Source organism: Melanotaenia boesemani, chromosome 2, assembly GCF_017639745.1.
Source record: "Melanotaenia boesemani isolate fMelBoe1 chromosome 2, fMelBoe1.pri, whole genome shotgun sequence".
NCBI classification, from domain to species: Eukaryota; Metazoa; Chordata; class Actinopteri; order Atheriniformes; family Melanotaeniidae; genus Melanotaenia; species Melanotaenia boesemani.
The window spans coordinates 27,720,096-27,736,041 of NC_055683.1; the positions used below are offsets into that span (position 1 = coordinate 27,720,096).

The following is a 15,946-nucleotide window of genomic DNA, read 5'->3' on the forward strand; positions in this document are numbered from 1 at the left end:
ATAACATGCCATCTATTGTAGGAATGGTTACATTTGTTTCCTGATCACTTTTAATATGCATATGTGCCTATTTTAGTTGAGATCTGGAGCTGGAGATCAGTTTAGTAGAGTTCAGTTTGAATCTCCAAAGGTTTGATAAAACATGAGAGGAACAAAATGTTTTTTTTTGCTTTCAGGTCTCATGAATTCATCAGATCAGTAAAGGCTTTTTGAAACATGATTTAAAACTCACTTTCAAAACTTTCTATATTAAATGGATATTTCTTTTGAATTTTTTTGTCTGTTTTGTGACATTTTTATGATTATTCCCATAGTTTCTCACCTGGATGGGAAGCACAATGAGAGCCACAAAGATCATGATGACTACTAGCAGCTGTGAGGGCCAGATCCGTGGGGTGACATCTCCAAATCCCACTGTGGAGAAGGTGACCACGCAGAAGTAAAGCGAGTCAAACAGAGTCAGGTTGTTGCCGGCACGTTCCAGGTGTTGAATGCCGCAGATGCTGAAGGAGGTCAATGGGATGGGGAAGATGAAGGTGATTAGAAAAGCAAGAAAAGTGAGCATCAAAGAGACTTCACATGCTGTGTGAGGTATAGCTGCTTGTAAGTGTTTTTACTCGTGGGGATCTGTTTTTCACACCTGTGCAAAATCTGTGATTTTTTTTTTTTTTTTGTACAGAGATAGAGGAGGATGTCTGCTTGAGAAGATATGTTGCAAATTTTTGTATCGAAGTCTTCAAGCTGTGCAAATTATGGTAATCTTTAAAAGACAGGCAAAAGTCAGTGCTTGAAATAGTCAGAGAGTTTAACTCAAGCTGTGTGTGTAGGATCTGGCTTTTGCACCAGACATGAAACAAGCTGACACATCCTCCACTGCGCTGAAGCAATCACCAGCTGTCATTTAAGAGCACCATCTCCCTCTCACGGTAACCAATTACTCCTCTGCCTTCTGCCATTCTCCTTTTTAGCTCCAGTAGCTGCATTTTTCATTCCCCTATATGAATTTTTACAGCATGTATCACACCACTGCTTGCCCATCTCATCCTTTCTTTTTCTCACTCTGTCCATGGCTGTGACACAGTTTAGTTCCTATTCAATCTCCATTTAATATCCCCCCCCACCCCCCCCCCCCCCCCCCCCCCCCCCCCCTCCTCTCAGTTTAGCACCAGAACTGAGGGTACTCACCATGTAAACATGAGACAGACCAGTGTGCTGATAAGTATCACTACCTGGTTAAACATGGCCGAGTGTGTCCGCTGGATTGCCCTGTGGAGATCATTCTGGAGAGTGAGAGATAATAGTTATATGGAAATTACCAACAAAAAGCTGTTAAATAATCAAATTGGGATGAAGCAAGCTCATGAACAGCAGAAAAGAGGGTGAAATATTAAGATGAATTACAGAATGGGATGAAAGTATTTGAATATTTAAAGCAGCAAGGGAGAGAGCCATTTGAGAAAGCTGGATAATGTTGGACAAATGGAGGCAGAATGTATTTAGAAATGCGTGTCTTCTTACTGAATGATTTCAGACAGATTTACCTTCACAGCAGGTTTTATCCTAAACAGTAGTTTTGAGATAAAACTGGTGGGCTGAAATGGGAGAAGGAGAGGGGGGAATTGCATGCCAACAAAATAACATAACAGAGATGCTGAGATGACAGCAATGGAAAAACTGGATAAGTATACAGCACATCACTTACTATCATGTTCTCCAAAGCGTGTTTGGCCAGCCAGCAATTGAGAAATACTGGGATGAAGAGATTTCTTAAGGAGGGCAAAATCACCTGTCAAGAAGAGAGAAGCTCAATTGACTCTCAGTCACATCAGTTTTTTTATGTTGTACTTTCATGGGATTTCTTGCAAGAAAATGGATTATGCCAGAATGTGTCTGTTGTAATATTCTTCACTTTGTGGTTGTAGCAGCTGTTAGTGTGTTGTGTCTCATAAAGGCCAAAAGAAACAGCCGCCTGAGAGACTTTCCATGTTATCTGTGCTCTGTATCACTTATCTCTCCACTCACAGTGATCATGAAAGGGATGGCGCTGATCATCTCCAAAATGAAGGGGACACGTAATACTTGCTCCCAAACGTTGCCCTGGAAACACAAACCACACACAGGGGTCAGGAAACTCCCTTGTCTTGGTAACCTTTTGGGATTAGCACATAATAGACCTACTGCTGAGAATAGAAGGGGACAAACTGAGGACCTTTTGGTCCATAGCAGTGATAGGGATGTATACAGGTTATACAACTCCGTTGTGTCCTTTGAGAGAAGAAGCAGCATTACTCAGTTTCCATTGAGTCTTGCTGTTCAATTAAGATGTCAGCCATGGCTGTTTTTATGTGTCTGCTGCCTGGATGCAGCTGATGAGAATGAGTGTAGGAGGACATGCACAGACTATGTCCACAGGAATCAGTCAACTCTAAATGCTAGGACCTCCAGCCTCCAGAATAATCTGTGGAGTGAGCCCTTCATAGGCTTATAGTGTCAAGTACATCAAAGGCAGGGCAACCCGTTGATAGATTGGCCCCTCTTAGCTTCAATGCAGGGGCTGCCCCTAAAGTCTTTCTGATCCATAACTGAATGATGTGAGGAAGCCCCCAGGCCCCCCCATTGGCAAAAAGCTAAGGACTGGTGGAGAAAGTAAAACATTGGCTCAGTAGAGTGAACAAACAGAGAAGCACAAAGTGGACAAACAACACCCTGAATCATGTCACATCCATCCACACCCACTGCCTTCCCACAAATACACATCACACATGTGTACATCACAGTCACAGACAGCACAAAAGGCTTCAGAGTGGCCATTGGGGGCCATGAGAGGCTCACCTTGTAGCTGAGATACAGAAGCAACATAGTTTCTGAAAAGCTGATAAAAGCCACAAGCACCTGCAAAAAGAGGGGGAGGGAGAGACAAGGAAGTAAGTAAGAAACAAATGTTCAGACATGGAGGGAGAGTAGACAGAGAGAGCAGTTGAGATAGTTGGAGAGAGACCAGAGCAGAGAGAAATTTGGAGTCGCAGAGATAGAGAGTGTGGGTGGAATCAGTGGGTGTGCTGATGTTTGTGCTTCAGAGGGAATAGGTTTAAATGAAGCAAGAGACAGCCTGGTGTCTGATTTTATTCCTGTGCATGTGTGTAATCATCCTGAAAGTGTAAATTCATGCCAAGCACAATAATCTGAGATCAGTGTTACAGCCCTAAAATGATGTGACATAAACTTAATTGCAAATAAACCAATAAAGGGAAAGCAGAAATGGACCCAGAAATGGCTCTTAACATCAGTTAGCTATAAAACCACTGAAATGCAAAACTTTGATTATGTAATCACAATGCAATGCTCTGCTATGAAACTTTTGTTCCTGGCATTAATGTGGATGTCGCTCTGACACGGACACCTTCCCATGACAACAGCACTCTCCCAACAGAGCAATCGCAGCAAATGCTTCTCAGGAACAGCTCAAATAACCCACACTGGTGATCCGGCTTTCAAATTGTCCAGATCCCAACCTGACTGATGCTCTGGAACAAGTTCAGCCCTAGTGGGTCAGAACTATTTTAGCGACAGGTGGTTTGAGTGCTGTGGCTGACTGGTGTATGTGACCGTAAAGAGACTGAGGCTTGTTTTCACAGGAGTTTACTGACATATCTGACCTGCAGTGCCCACAGCGGTAGAGGTCTATCAACCCAGATGATGAGTTTCCTACAAAGTGCAGGAACAGAAAAGAACAGATATAAGGTAAAGATATGGCAAGGAAGGACAAAATTATACAGGTACCATTAAAATGTAAAATATCTAAAGCGCTCTTCTGCTGAACACAGGGAAACCAAACATGGACTATAAACACAACTCATGTCACTGCTTAAATTGCTGTTTACAGTTAAACCACAGTGTGCTCATATTATAGGAAACACAGTAATATTCAGAGTCAAATTTATGTCCTTATTGACAGAGAAATGCTGCTTCTATTTTTTCCTCTAAGACACCCTGGGGCTTATCGTGGCTGCTTGCCATCTCCACTGATGCTATGAGTCTGCTGCCTGAAGCAGGAGGCAACCTGCCCCTTTCCTAAGCTCACTCTGTCAGACTCCTTATTCATTTGGAGCCAGAGCTTAGCCAGTGTCATTAGCCATCAATTAGATCAATAGGTCCCTAAGCAGGAGACATGTCATAGCCTCAGGTCCATGTGCACTCTCTGCTTTTCTTCTGTCTCTGTTGTTGTATATTACATACTTTATCTCCACTAGATCGCTGCTGATTAGGCTGCACAAGCACTACATACATATTATGTTGACAGGTAATCCATGCAGCTGGATTGTGACAAATGAATGTGGATCTCTGTTGCTTAATATCAACATTGTGGATTGCAGCAGTTAAGTGATGTTGCATTGATTGTGTTATAGAACATTTCCGACCAGTGAGACAGGGTCGGGGATGTCAGTCCTCTGGGGTGTGTGGTTTCATGGTCGTTGTCTGCTGGCAGAAGCCATCACTCCTAATTAGAGGTATGCTTACCAGTCAAACTCACTCCAAGGACGGGATGATGTGTTTTGTTTGGTACAGTTAACTTCGTTAACACTGCAGGAGGGAAAAACAACAAAAACTGCAATTAATATGATTTCCTAGTCAAGCGTCTCTTGAAAATATGAGTTAACTTTCTTTATTGCGTCTCTGCCACACTGTAATCTCACAAGCAGTTCTTTAATGGGTTGCTTTATATCCACCGTCATCTCATTTATTGACCTGGTGCTTTTGTTAACACTATCATAGTCACAGAGACTTTGTTTTCACCTCATTAAGTCCCTTTTATCACAATTTCTCTCACCAGTCCTGCCTTTCCTCTTGTGGGTTGTCAAGCAGGACTCGGACAATGTAGAGGAGGCAGCTCAGCACTTTCAGAGCAAAGTTAAACATTCGCACTCGCAGACCTGTGATACAAAAAGAGGATAATTGGCTATTAAAAATCAAAGATGCCCTTAACCGATCAAGTACAAAACAAACCAGACTGTGAATAAATTGGTACTTTAAAGACATAAGGGGGGGAATAAATAAACTGTGCTGTAATCTTAATAACACAGACACATAACAGAGTCACAAAGAGAAGACAAGTTGAATAATGGGTGATGAAATGCAGAGCAAGAACAACCATGTTTTAAAAGCAAAAATTTCACACTTTTCTTCCACCAGAAGTGGGAGGAACTCATGTAGAAACGAAGACACAAACAGAAAATTCTCTTCTAATTACACACAGAGAAGGTGTGATTTTAAACACTGGCAACTTACTGGATCTTTGGTTTTTGATGAAGAAGAGCTTGAGGCGCTCCTTGAAAGTGTTTTCATTCACATAGAACTCTACTTGCACCCTAAGAGAGGGACGGAGAGATGGGCAGAGTCAATAACAGAAACAAGGATAAAGAGAGAGCTGGAGAATCAAGAAGAATAGTACACAGGAGGCGCTTCGGGTAACCAAAGAGATAAAATACTTTTTTAAAAGTCAAGTCAAATGATACAGGTGAGAAAACAAGTGGAGGGTTGAGAGGTGGGTGAGACTAGAATAAAGGTGAGGAAGAGAAAGTGCACACTTGAGTAAATTGGAGATGGAAAAGGTGATAATGATTATTTGAACACAGAAAAATATGGAAATAAGACAGTGTGGCTGGCTGCATTAAAGACTAATGGGTTTTGGAGGAAATGGTGTTCCTTCTTGTCCGCCTGCCCATAGGCCCAGACAACTGCAGTCAGTCTCGTTATCTCCACTGATTAAATATAGAGCAACAAATTACTTCCCTCTGATGTTTCTACTGAACATAGGAGGCCATAATTACTGCTCTTTCTGCCTTTCCAGGTCAGCACCCTCCTGTTAGAGGGACACAATTTCTCTCACACACACACTTACATCTTTGCACAAAGACAAACTAAGTACACATCTGCTACCAGGTCATTAGTATTATTAGACCACTCACATGCCCACCTTACACAGATTGTCACATAGAGATGTGACCAAAATGACAAAGAGACTCTTCTGGCAGCTTTGACATGTTCTTACATGTAATCAGACAGACTGCAGGTGGCTGTATTTCATGTCTGATCACCAAAGATGGGAATTCTCAGTGGCTCTCCTTTCATCCTATGGAAGGAAGAGTGGATGACTCAGGTCAGGGATGAATTATGCCTGGCCCGACACACTGGTCTCCGTTCAACACAAAAACAGATGAAAGAGAGGCAGAACAACTGCAGTCTATTCTCCTGTTTGCAGGAGAAAGAAGCGGTGGCACCGGGGTGAGGAGGGTGAAGGGGTGAGGGGTCTTCCCAGGTTTCTAGAGATGTTCTACCAACACGCATGGTCTGACAAACACAGAACAAAACCAAACTATTACGCCATCTAAGCAACATTTGGGGGTGTGGGGTAACTTTCCTCTGTTACTATGGCAACACAGAATTCACTGTCTTTTCCCTCCGCTCAAAAGAGCAGATGTTCACGAACACATGCTTGTGAACTGTGCTGAGCCATTGAAGCTGATGGCCCCGTTGCAACTTGTAGACGGCTCCCTCCGCTCTGAGCAGATCTCTCAGTAATAGTAAAAAAAATAATGGTTTTGTACACGTGATGAAGAAAGGGACAAGAGCATAAATCTACACAGCTAAACATCTCACATGCTTCAAAGGTGTGTAATTACATTAGAAAAATTACACTGATTCTCCTTGGGTTAAAAAGAAATTGTTGAAAATTCAGCTGAAACTAACAACTTTATGTGTTGCAAAAGTTAATATTTAATAAAAGTTCAAACTACATACAGTAAAAAAACAGGTGGTTTCCCATAGTCTAAGATAATTTGAAAATCCTGACACCAGAAGGACCTGAGAGTTACACAAAAAACAAAAACTCAGTTACTATATAAATACAGTGCACAATGAATACATAAAACTATAACAACCGTCAAGGTCAGGCAATACCACACTCAACAGATAACATACAATGCAATAATATTATTAAACTTTTATAGGGCCCTAAGCTAAATTTGATTTGGGCGATCACCCAAAACCACTTAAATATGAGTGGTGCTTGATCATTTTAGACATTGTAAGTGTAACACCCATTTAATTTGCTTTTTTTTGTAGTTGCCATACATCATACTGGTGTCACTCTGGCTATAGTTTTTAACATTACTTGGGGAGCAATTTCAGAAAAAAGTGACGTATGAGTGTTGTATGCTGAACCTGTATTTAAGTTACAAAAATATTAAGAGGCAAGACACAAGTTTACTAGCTGATTAGAGCAAAACATGCAATCTTTCACTACAAAATAGCTTTAAACTGCAGCCACCTGTCCCTCGACTGCTTACATATATGGCTCAAAAAACTATGCTCATGCATCGTACCACAGAGGGATTAGGCCACAACAGAAATGGATATAACCAGCATTATTTGTGTGTCAGCCATGAAAATTTTCAGAACTATATAGAATTAAGGTTTGGTATGTATTTACATTTTTATTTAAATTATTGAATGTTACATTTGATATATAATCAAGATATCTTGACCTTTCAAATGCACTGTGAGGGGGTTGGTTCATGTGGCACAGCGGTCCCAAGCAGCTGCCTAGTTTACTTATGCCTTAGGCTGGCTCTATGTTTGTGTAAAAGGTTAACTTTGCGAGTCTTAGTGGAACCACAAGGCCACTTAGCACCTGAGGAGCCTGATCATTGAATCATGTACAGCTAATTTTAAAAACAAAAAAGAGAATTAATGGAATTTTCTAAACTCATTACATTTAGTATCTTAAGAACATGACAATGTTGTGATTTAATGGACTTTCTGTTCTAGGATCTTAATTGCCCAGCAATAAATTATCCTAAATGGCTTGATTATAGAGAGTGATGCTTGTAGTCAAGAGGTTACTAGCAAAAAAAAAAAAAAGTTACCATAGAGTGCATGAAAACTATTGCACTATGAAATGAATGTAACTTTTCTTTTATGGCTGCTTGCCATCTTGTTGTGTTTCTCAAATATTTAATTGAAAAATTCAGCGTTAGACCAAGATATTTTACTCTTGCTATTTGTTCAGTATGTTACCCAGTGATCTGGCGAAATCATTGCTCTTACACAAAGATCAAGCTCTCAAGGAGAACCAAACTGATGCTGTTTTTTTGTTTGTTTTTGTTTACATTAAGTTAATTATCGGAGTTTTCAAACCATGTAAATGATCTGACAACTGTGTAGACTTAATAATGTCTCTAAAAGCTACTGTACATACAACTATATCATCTGCATACATGTTCTCTGTGAAAAGCAGCTTACGTTCTACTTGTTTTAGCAATCTCCTCACACCGAAAGTTTGCGCCTCCTTTAGCTGTTAATTTTTCAGTCTTTTTGTTGCTGATGATCATCTGCAGCAGAGCCTGTAATTGAGTTATTCATCCCCATCTCTTCCTTTAAAGATTCTTTACAATCATTGCTACAAAACCATTGCATTTTTTAGTTACTAACTTATCGCTTGTTAATCTATTTATTACACCTGCTATTTTCTTTTAGTAGTTTTTGTGATGTAATTTTATTTTCTTTGTGTTTTCCTGTCTTCATTGTTTCTGTGTTGTTTTTTTTTCTGCTGCCTCTCGGCCAGGTTGTCATTGTAAATAAGAACAAGTTCTCAATTGACAAATCTGGTTATAAAAAAGGTTAAATAAATAAATAGATCTAAAAACCTGGGCCATTGCAAGACCTTTTGGATTAATATGAACTCTACTTTTGAATATTTTATTTACTTTTTTAAAAATATTTATTTTTAATCAAGCCCATTTAAAAAGTACATTTATGCTCTTTGTATTAAACTAAAAGTAAAAAGGAATATTTCCAGTCAAATACTAACATAATGCATAGAGATATGTGGATAGTGTGGTTTCCCACAGGTCTAACTGTGTTACTGTTTTTTTAACTATGTTACACCTCTTAAAATCTCATTAAAACTTTATAGCCGCAGATTTCTGTTTCTTATTCTCAGAAAAAGAAGCCTTTTTTAAAACACCTATATCAAAGAGAAACTGCACCTTGGTACCTTCAGGATGACAATGTTTTTCTTTCCCTTGTCATATTTCCAGCTACTTTTTTGCCTGTTTATTTTTGGCAGAAGGCCATTGTACCGATATATCAAATCAGACATGCATGCATTTCTTCATTTCTCAAACCCCCTACAGTACACTCTGAGAAAACTGTGATAGATTCTAGATGTTTTTTTTGTGTGTGTTTTTAATTTGACTTAATTTCTTGTTGTGTATTTCTAAGTGGGCACTAATCCACTACAACAGAGGATAAAAAAGTAATTTGGAAATATAGCCCAATACAGAGTTAAGCATATGGGACTGACTGAATTACTCTCAACGATCCATTAAGAGTTGAGATGTTAAATCTAACAGAAGAATGGTGTGGGTAAAATCCCATAATTTATATTATTTCCAAACAAAAGACACACCATTATGGCACCTCAGGGCAATAGTTTCACAACAAGGCACAGGGTCATCTAAAAAGCACAAAGAAAATAAAGAATTTAATCATTAAAAAAAATAAATAAAAATAAAAAAATATATATAAAAAATAATAAAAATAATAATAATAATAAAGGTGAAAGTGAAATAAAGGAACAACAATTTTAATGCATCAAATTCTGAATGAAGAAAAACCCTGTCAATCTCTTTCTCTAAAACTTACCTGTGTAACTCATCCAAAATGTAAATTAATCAAATTAATCATTTAGTCCCAATAAAGATTATCTCATTAGCTTGAAAAAAGCAAAACTTGCTCTTTAACAGCAGTAAACAAGATGTCTTGTCAGGTCAAATAAGCGGTTGCAGACAGATGGGCAGATAGACAGAAGGAGACATGTGGAGGAGGATCTTAGTGAAAAGGAAAGAGATTGCTGAACTTGTTCCCCTGCTGCTTCGACCCATGCCTGCCTCCCATAATGACACAGCACTGGTCATCTAATGACACAGTAGAAATTACTAAAGAAATCCAAATCTTTGCATGTGCAGCATCACAGCACTGCTTATAACTTCAGCACTGAACTACAGTCACAGTGGTGAGGTAGAAAAATGTTAATCAAGATAAAGAATCTTTAAACAAAATGGAGGTTTATTCTGTTTAGTAATTAAAAACTGTGGAACATTTATGTGGTATACAGCTGTCCGCAACGTCAAACATATCTATCATATTTATCATTTGGAAGGAGACAAAGCTTCAATAAATAAATTATTAATTGATTAGCATATTGGATTACTTTGGGTCTTTTTTTCAAATAGAAAATGTCAAATACTAGCTTTCAAAATTCACTTATCAGTTAACATATAACGAAAGTCAGTCATTTTTAAAAAATGTATTTATCTCTTTTTATTAATTATTTCAGGGGTAACAATCAGAAAAAAAACACTGTATGCTAAATTAATGAAACAGGGCTCTGGATGTCAGCTGATATTGATTTAGTGTATAGCACATTGACAGTTTAATGTCGACAGCTTAACGTATGCATTCTGGCATTCATTGCAGCCATGTCCAAGACGTTGTAAAACAATGCAACAGGCCATCGTCTACTTGCAGCTTGAGATGAATACTGTCTTGTCAGGGACGTCTAAGCTTGGTCCTATTGTAAGGAGCACAGCTAAAGCTTATTCTGCATTCATTCTTCTGTTTTTTTATTTTTTAAATTATTATTATGTTTTCGGCAGCTTTAGTTTTGTCTGCCTGACTGTTTCTGTCTGTTAGCAACATAAAAAATTATGGACAAATTTTGATTACATTTTCAGGAAATGTCAGAAATTAGATAAGTAACAAGTATTTACATTTTCGGGGTGACCTGGATCACCTTTTTTTTTTTCCTTTTTTAAGGAATCTTTACTTTTGGGAGATAGGGATCATTATGCCATAAAGTTTCTAACTTTAATGCTCTAATGCCCTGAATTATTAGCACACACACACACACACACACACACACACACACACACACACACACACACACACACACAAAAGACAAGATACTGGGTGGGTTGGTCTTTGAGGTTTTTTTGAGGTGAGTGATTATATGGCTTGGAGTAGGTCTGTGCTCTCTGAGTGCTTCTAGTTTTTATTTGTTGGAGGTATTTTACTCAAATTATTATTCAGATGTTATTATTAGTAAAAAAAGAAAAAAGATTTGCACACAGCTTTTAAAACTTTCAAACTGCTTTCTGATGGTGATGATTTCTACAGGAAACTCAAGATATGGGAAATATGTCAATTCTCCTTGTTTATAGCATGTACTGTAGTTGTCCACCTTGAGCTCTTTGTTCACCTTCTTAAAACCTTATATTCATATACCTTCATATAAAATTATATGGGAAACTAAATAAATAGGGGTAATAATACAAAGTTTAATTAAAACAGTTGAAAATTACAATAGAAATATAAATTTTACATTGTCACATTTTATAGCTTTCTTAATGCAAAAATTCTTTTTTTAATTTTTGTATAATTTATTGCCATATCAGTTAGTTTATTGAGTCATTTTTATATTTTTGTATTTATTTAATTTTTTTTGGCAGTGTCAGCCCTTCATAGATGTTGCTTTAATATATTAGCTGATAATTACTATTGGTGCCACATACTTTTTGTTACAACTAACTGCTGTTACTGTTTGCATTTGTGCTTTGTGAATATTCAGAATTCCAAAACATAGTGGTGCAACAATCCATGTGATGGCACTATATCTGTAGAATATTGTCTTCTAAAGTACAGCAGCTTCTATGCAACTTTAACCATCTGAACTATAACCATTTACAAATGAGAGTAGAAAAGTTATAGGTCAAAAGAAAGTAAAGAAAAGGGCTGTATAAAATGGTCAAGAGGGCTGTCAAACATGTGTTGCATGGAAGTCCATGGAGTAATACCTTATATTTCTTTTTACAAGCATCTCTGGCTACATCAACAATGTGGGACGTGATGGAGGCAATTGTGGTAACACATAACAAGACTTTAAATGTGAACATCCTCACATGGATATTTGGAGATGTTAAATATTGGCATGATGATGAAGGTGACATGAAGTGAAGCTGTGTAGAGAAGTAAGTGAAGAAATTTAGTTTGATCTTTTTCTTTTTATTTATTTATTGTCTGTACACTGGGAGCATCACCAAACATGTACTGCCATTAAATCACAGATGATCCTGATCCATTCCTTAAGATCACAAGTTTGTTGTGTCAGTTTCTCATTGATTTTGGGATAGAAACCAGCTAATATGTGGCATGTATTTACCTGTAGGTCTGAAAACATTTGGGCACTGCCACAAATTTATGGCTCTAGTTGTTCTTCTTAAATTACAGCATTATAATTTACATAGACTTAAAGGCTCTCAGCTTTAACTTGAGAGTATTTATATCCAGACTGAATAAAGGTTTAAGGGATGAAAGTTCCTTGATAATTAGCCTCTTTCTAAGCAGTGCAAATACTATTGGATTTGTATGTAATAATTGCCTGAAGTCTGTAACCCAAAGAATTGTCTTCTTTATTTGTAATTTCTTTACAAGGTGTCACTGTAGCTGTGTACAGATTTTTGTGGGGCCTGCTAGGCTTTACAGGTCTGCTAAACTGGTCTGAAATGAGCCTGTTGGAGAATATTCTATTTGATTTCCATAAAAAAAAAGCTTTTTCACTATATGACTCGTATCACTGTCATCCAAAACTGAGTGCGTGTCAAAATATTTCTTAACCTTACTGTACCATTTTGCTGAGATGCTATATGCTGAAGCATTACACTCTCTGTACATTTACATGCATTTATAAAACCTGTGTTGTTAGACCTTGAAAGCAGGTACAGTATTTAGTACATTATGCAGCCAACCTGACCAGATTTAAGCAACCCAGGGCATGAAGAATGATTTCTAAATGTAAAACCATGGTAAAAAAAAGTTTTCCATTTTTCCCCACTGTATATTTAATAGACAGCACATTTAAAAAGCTAACATACATTTTAGAAAACCAATTTGGGTCAGACAACCACTCTATGAAGAAATGACAACTGTAATGATATCTGTTAAATGGCTATAGATAAATAGGTGCAATGGGGATAATTTGTGTTTTTAAAAAAAAAACAATTATAAACAAAGGCAAATAAATTCAGTCAAATGAAAAGTGGTAGATAAATTGCACATCCCTGCTCTAACATCTTAAGAGAGGCGAGGTGTACTCTGCTTCATTCAACCAATGACCAAGAGGACAGTTTGTCCCTGACCCAGATACACAACCATCACATTCAGAAGAGAGCAATAATGGCAGGTGAACAGAATGAGACTCTGTGTACACAGCCCCACTCAAGAAAAAAAAAATATTTAGTTTTGTTAAAATGGCTCATGTTTTTCTTTCAGTGTGTGAATGAAGAGTCAGAAGAAATGAATAGCCTTTCTTCAGTCCCACTCACTGCTATCGAGGAATTTATTTTAATGCTTCGATGAAGCCGGCAAGCACTTTCATAATAACATAATTACGACTGAGGCGCTTAAAAAGTCTCTGTATTTATCAGTGCATAACTAAGAGGAAAAAACATGTCCCAATACTGATTTATAACATGGCTGCATACATGCAAAAAGCAGAAAGGGTTAGAGCTTACTGATAGATTTTTCAGCTTTTTACTGTTTAAACTTCACAGAGACTAAAGTTTCTTGGTGCTATTGTAGTATTCCCCAGAACTTCAAAAATACTGCAGAGCCATGATTGGCTTGTATGTAATGCCGGGTAATCACATAATCCATATTTATTTGTATGTATAGCAGTCTTCTGCTCTGATATATGAGTCTTTAGACCTTAATTACTATGTCTAACACAAACCAAACCACAGGGAAATTTCAGTAAATACACTACATGTATACTACAGTTTTATAAGGGATTTAATAAGGTATTCTTTACCTGTACATGGATGAGTTATAAAGTTATTGTCACTGAGCACAGTGACCACCAGAAAACAATCCTGTGGGTTGATATGGTAAAACCCAGCATGCAGTTTTAGATTATTTTTTTGTATCCGAATGAACCAATCTGTGTCTTCAGTTGCAGGAACGTTTAAATGTAGAGGGGAATCAGAGCTGATGGAATGCAACAATGAATCACTTTTAAGGATATACCAAAGTTTTAATGTTGCTTATCCTGCCTGCCAGCGATGAATGTTCTGTAGGAAAAATAATCCCAGTGGAAGCTGTTTTTTAACTACTTGTGATTCTCTCTCTGTCTGTAAAGCCCTTTGATAGGCTGAGGTTATAATAGATATTGAATAACATCTCTGTTGGAACCTGATTAACATTTCAGCAGCTTTGTACACAGAATCTGTGATGGAACTACAATTTCTTCACAATCAGGCCAATCAGTAGGGAAATTCTGAATGAGGCATTTTGGATGGTTACTTTCAGCCCTCAGTAGTGTATTTCTACTCAAAGGTTTACGATAGATAGTAGTTTCAGCTGTGTTATTGCAACCACTGCATACATATTACCACAGTCTCCAGCAATAGTTCTTTAGATTCCATTGGCCATGAATGTTTACCGGAAATGTGTAATTTTAGCTATAGTATACCTGCAATAAGTACACATTTATTGCAGCTGTTGCTCCAAACAATTTCCTAAATAACCCTTCTATAGATTAAAACGTTCCCTTTGTCATCTGTGAAAGTGCTCCAGCCATCACCCACCCATGCTCCCTGATGTAACTGGCCTTGCCTCACCCTTCCCTGAGGTGATCGTTCACTGTGTTCATGATTAAAAGATGATGCATTTATACAGTCCCCTTTGTTCACCTGAAGAAGGAACTAAAAACAACACTTGATCCAGTGGATCAGCTCCTGTTTACAGTTAAGCTCACAGAAAAGCACCACCTGGACTTATCTGTGACTTTTTAAACACCTTTGTATTTATTTTTTGTATCATAAAATTGAATGGGGTTTTGACTTGGAGCACAACTCTACTGACAGTCTTCCAGTGACATCCTATCATCTCTTGCATTAGCTCCATTTCTCCATAGACATTTAACATTTTATTGGATTAGCGTGAGATTTTAATTTTTCTTCACAGCAGTCTTCAGTTACATCTTTAAAGGATGACGTTCAAAGCAAAAGGACTGAAAAAGGAGAGGAATCCTCTTTGTCCCTGGTGTCTCTGGGGTTTCTTGCATTGCAAAGACAATTCCTGCATACAAGGCTAAAGGGAAACGTAATCAGTGGACTACTGTTTGTGATTCCCCACAAAATTTTGGCACAGCAGTTCTCTGGCCCCCACTCTAATGCCTATGGGGCTTCCAGCTACATTGAACACCACAAGACCCCAAAAAATGGCAGACACATGCTAGTTAGCCCGATGGCTATGTTACTATCCACAGCAGGAAATCACTCAAGTGTTGACAGTGCTCATCTAAATCTGAGAGGCTGGTTAGCCTTTAAGGGCCTAGTGACAGCAAAAGATGCCCTAAAAATTTAAACAAGCCCAAACCCTGCGCCAGCTCTGTTCTTGCTGCAGCCACAGGCTATTGTTCGAGAAAAATGAAAAAGGGTGCAGCTACTATGTCAAAAACAATATGTGTTTGTGTCTTTTACAGCAACAGAATGGTCAGATTGGTGGAGTATAATGTACATTTAATAAATTCTCATTATGCAACCAAACTGTCTTTAGGTATCATCTTTCCACAGAAAGAACAGTGAGAAAGCTTATGTTCATAACACTCTTTGCAGCCAGATCATGCTTACAATGAATGTCAGCCCTCCCATCTCCCTCTCACTTGTTCTCAAACAGACCTAGCTTTAATGTTCAGCCCCACTTGCAACCTATCCTCTCCACCAACAATAATTAGAATGTCATTTCTAGACGCTGATGATTTGCTTTTATCACACTGTTAAAGCCCCAAGCTTCCCATCAACCATGCAAATCCCTCAATTAATTTCAT

General features: G+C 38.0%; 1 protein-coding gene across 2 annotated transcripts in view; it reads right to left on the reverse strand.

Moving 5' to 3' along the window:
• The window catches only part of LOC121652369 (potassium channel subfamily T member 2), a 44,553-nt gene that overhangs the window by 20,872 nt on the left and 7,735 nt on the right, over window positions 1-15,946 (reverse strand). Inside the window, exons 2-11 of one of the 2 annotated variants that reach the window (XM_042005138.1) lie at window positions 5,287-5,366; window positions 4,829-4,931; window positions 4,519-4,581; window positions 3,657-3,705; window positions 2,833-2,892; window positions 2,023-2,097; window positions 1,703-1,786; window positions 1,542-1,592; window positions 1,186-1,280; window positions 323-503 (exon numbers count right to left, since the gene is read on the reverse strand). In XM_042005138.1, coding sequence (XP_041861072.1) covers window positions 323-503; window positions 1,186-1,280; window positions 1,542-1,592; window positions 1,703-1,786; window positions 2,023-2,097; window positions 2,833-2,892; window positions 3,657-3,705; window positions 4,519-4,581; window positions 4,829-4,931; window positions 5,287-5,366 — 841 coding nt within the window. The remainder of the gene's footprint in view (window positions 1-322; window positions 504-1,185; window positions 1,281-1,541; window positions 1,593-1,702; window positions 1,787-2,022; window positions 2,098-2,832; window positions 2,893-3,656; window positions 3,706-4,518; window positions 4,582-4,828; window positions 4,932-5,286; window positions 5,367-15,946) is intronic. The other variant, XM_042005146.1, reaches the window with a different exon arrangement.